Source organism: Eimeria acervulina, genomic scaffold (assembly GCF_000499425.1).
Source record: "Eimeria acervulina Houghton genomic scaffold, Eah_scaff454, whole genome shotgun sequence".
Taxonomy (NCBI): Eukaryota; Apicomplexa; class Conoidasida; order Eucoccidiorida; family Eimeriidae; genus Eimeria; species Eimeria acervulina.
In genome coordinates this window covers 8,808-9,221 of record NW_013549794.1, presented here as the reverse complement: position 1 = coordinate 9,221, position 414 = coordinate 8,808, and the positions used below count along the sequence as shown (strand labels likewise).

General features: G+C 47.6%; 1 protein-coding gene across 1 annotated transcript in view; it reads right to left on the bottom strand.

Moving 5' to 3' along the window:
- Nucleotides 1-289: 289 nt before the first annotated feature.
- Nucleotides 290-414, bottom strand: part of EAH_00039020 (hypothetical protein, conserved) — a gene marked incomplete at both ends in the record, with an annotated part of 3,658 nt that continues 3,533 nt past the window's right edge. The window contains one exon of the mRNA XM_013395395.1: nucleotides 290-370. Within this exon, the coding sequence (XP_013250849.1) occupies nucleotides 290-370 (81 nt within the window). The remainder of the gene's footprint in view (nucleotides 371-414) is intronic.

Sequence of the window (414 nt, the reverse complement as noted above, 5' to 3'; positions counted from 1 at the left end):
CGAAGAAACTCAGGACGTCTAAATATATGCCTAAAGACAAACAAACAAACCCCCTTCACCCATCAGCTAGCTAGCTAGTTAGCTAGTTAGCTAGTTGGCTCGCTAGCTAGTTGGTGTGGTTAGCTAACTAGCTAGCTATTCGATGTGGCTAGCTAGCTAACTGGCTAACTAATGCGGCTAACTAGCTAGCTAGCTAGGCTAGCTGACTAGCATGTGCCTATGTGGCTAGCTAGCTAGCTAGGTAGCTAGCTAGCTAGCTAGGTAGCTAGCTAGCTAGCTAGCTACCTAGCTAGCTAGTTGATGTGTCTAACTCTGCTAGTAGGGCGAATGTCTCGTCAAAGTCCAGCGGCCGCTCCCTTGAAAAATACATCTGCAAATGCAAAACAAGCAGCAGCAGCAACAGCAACAGCAGCA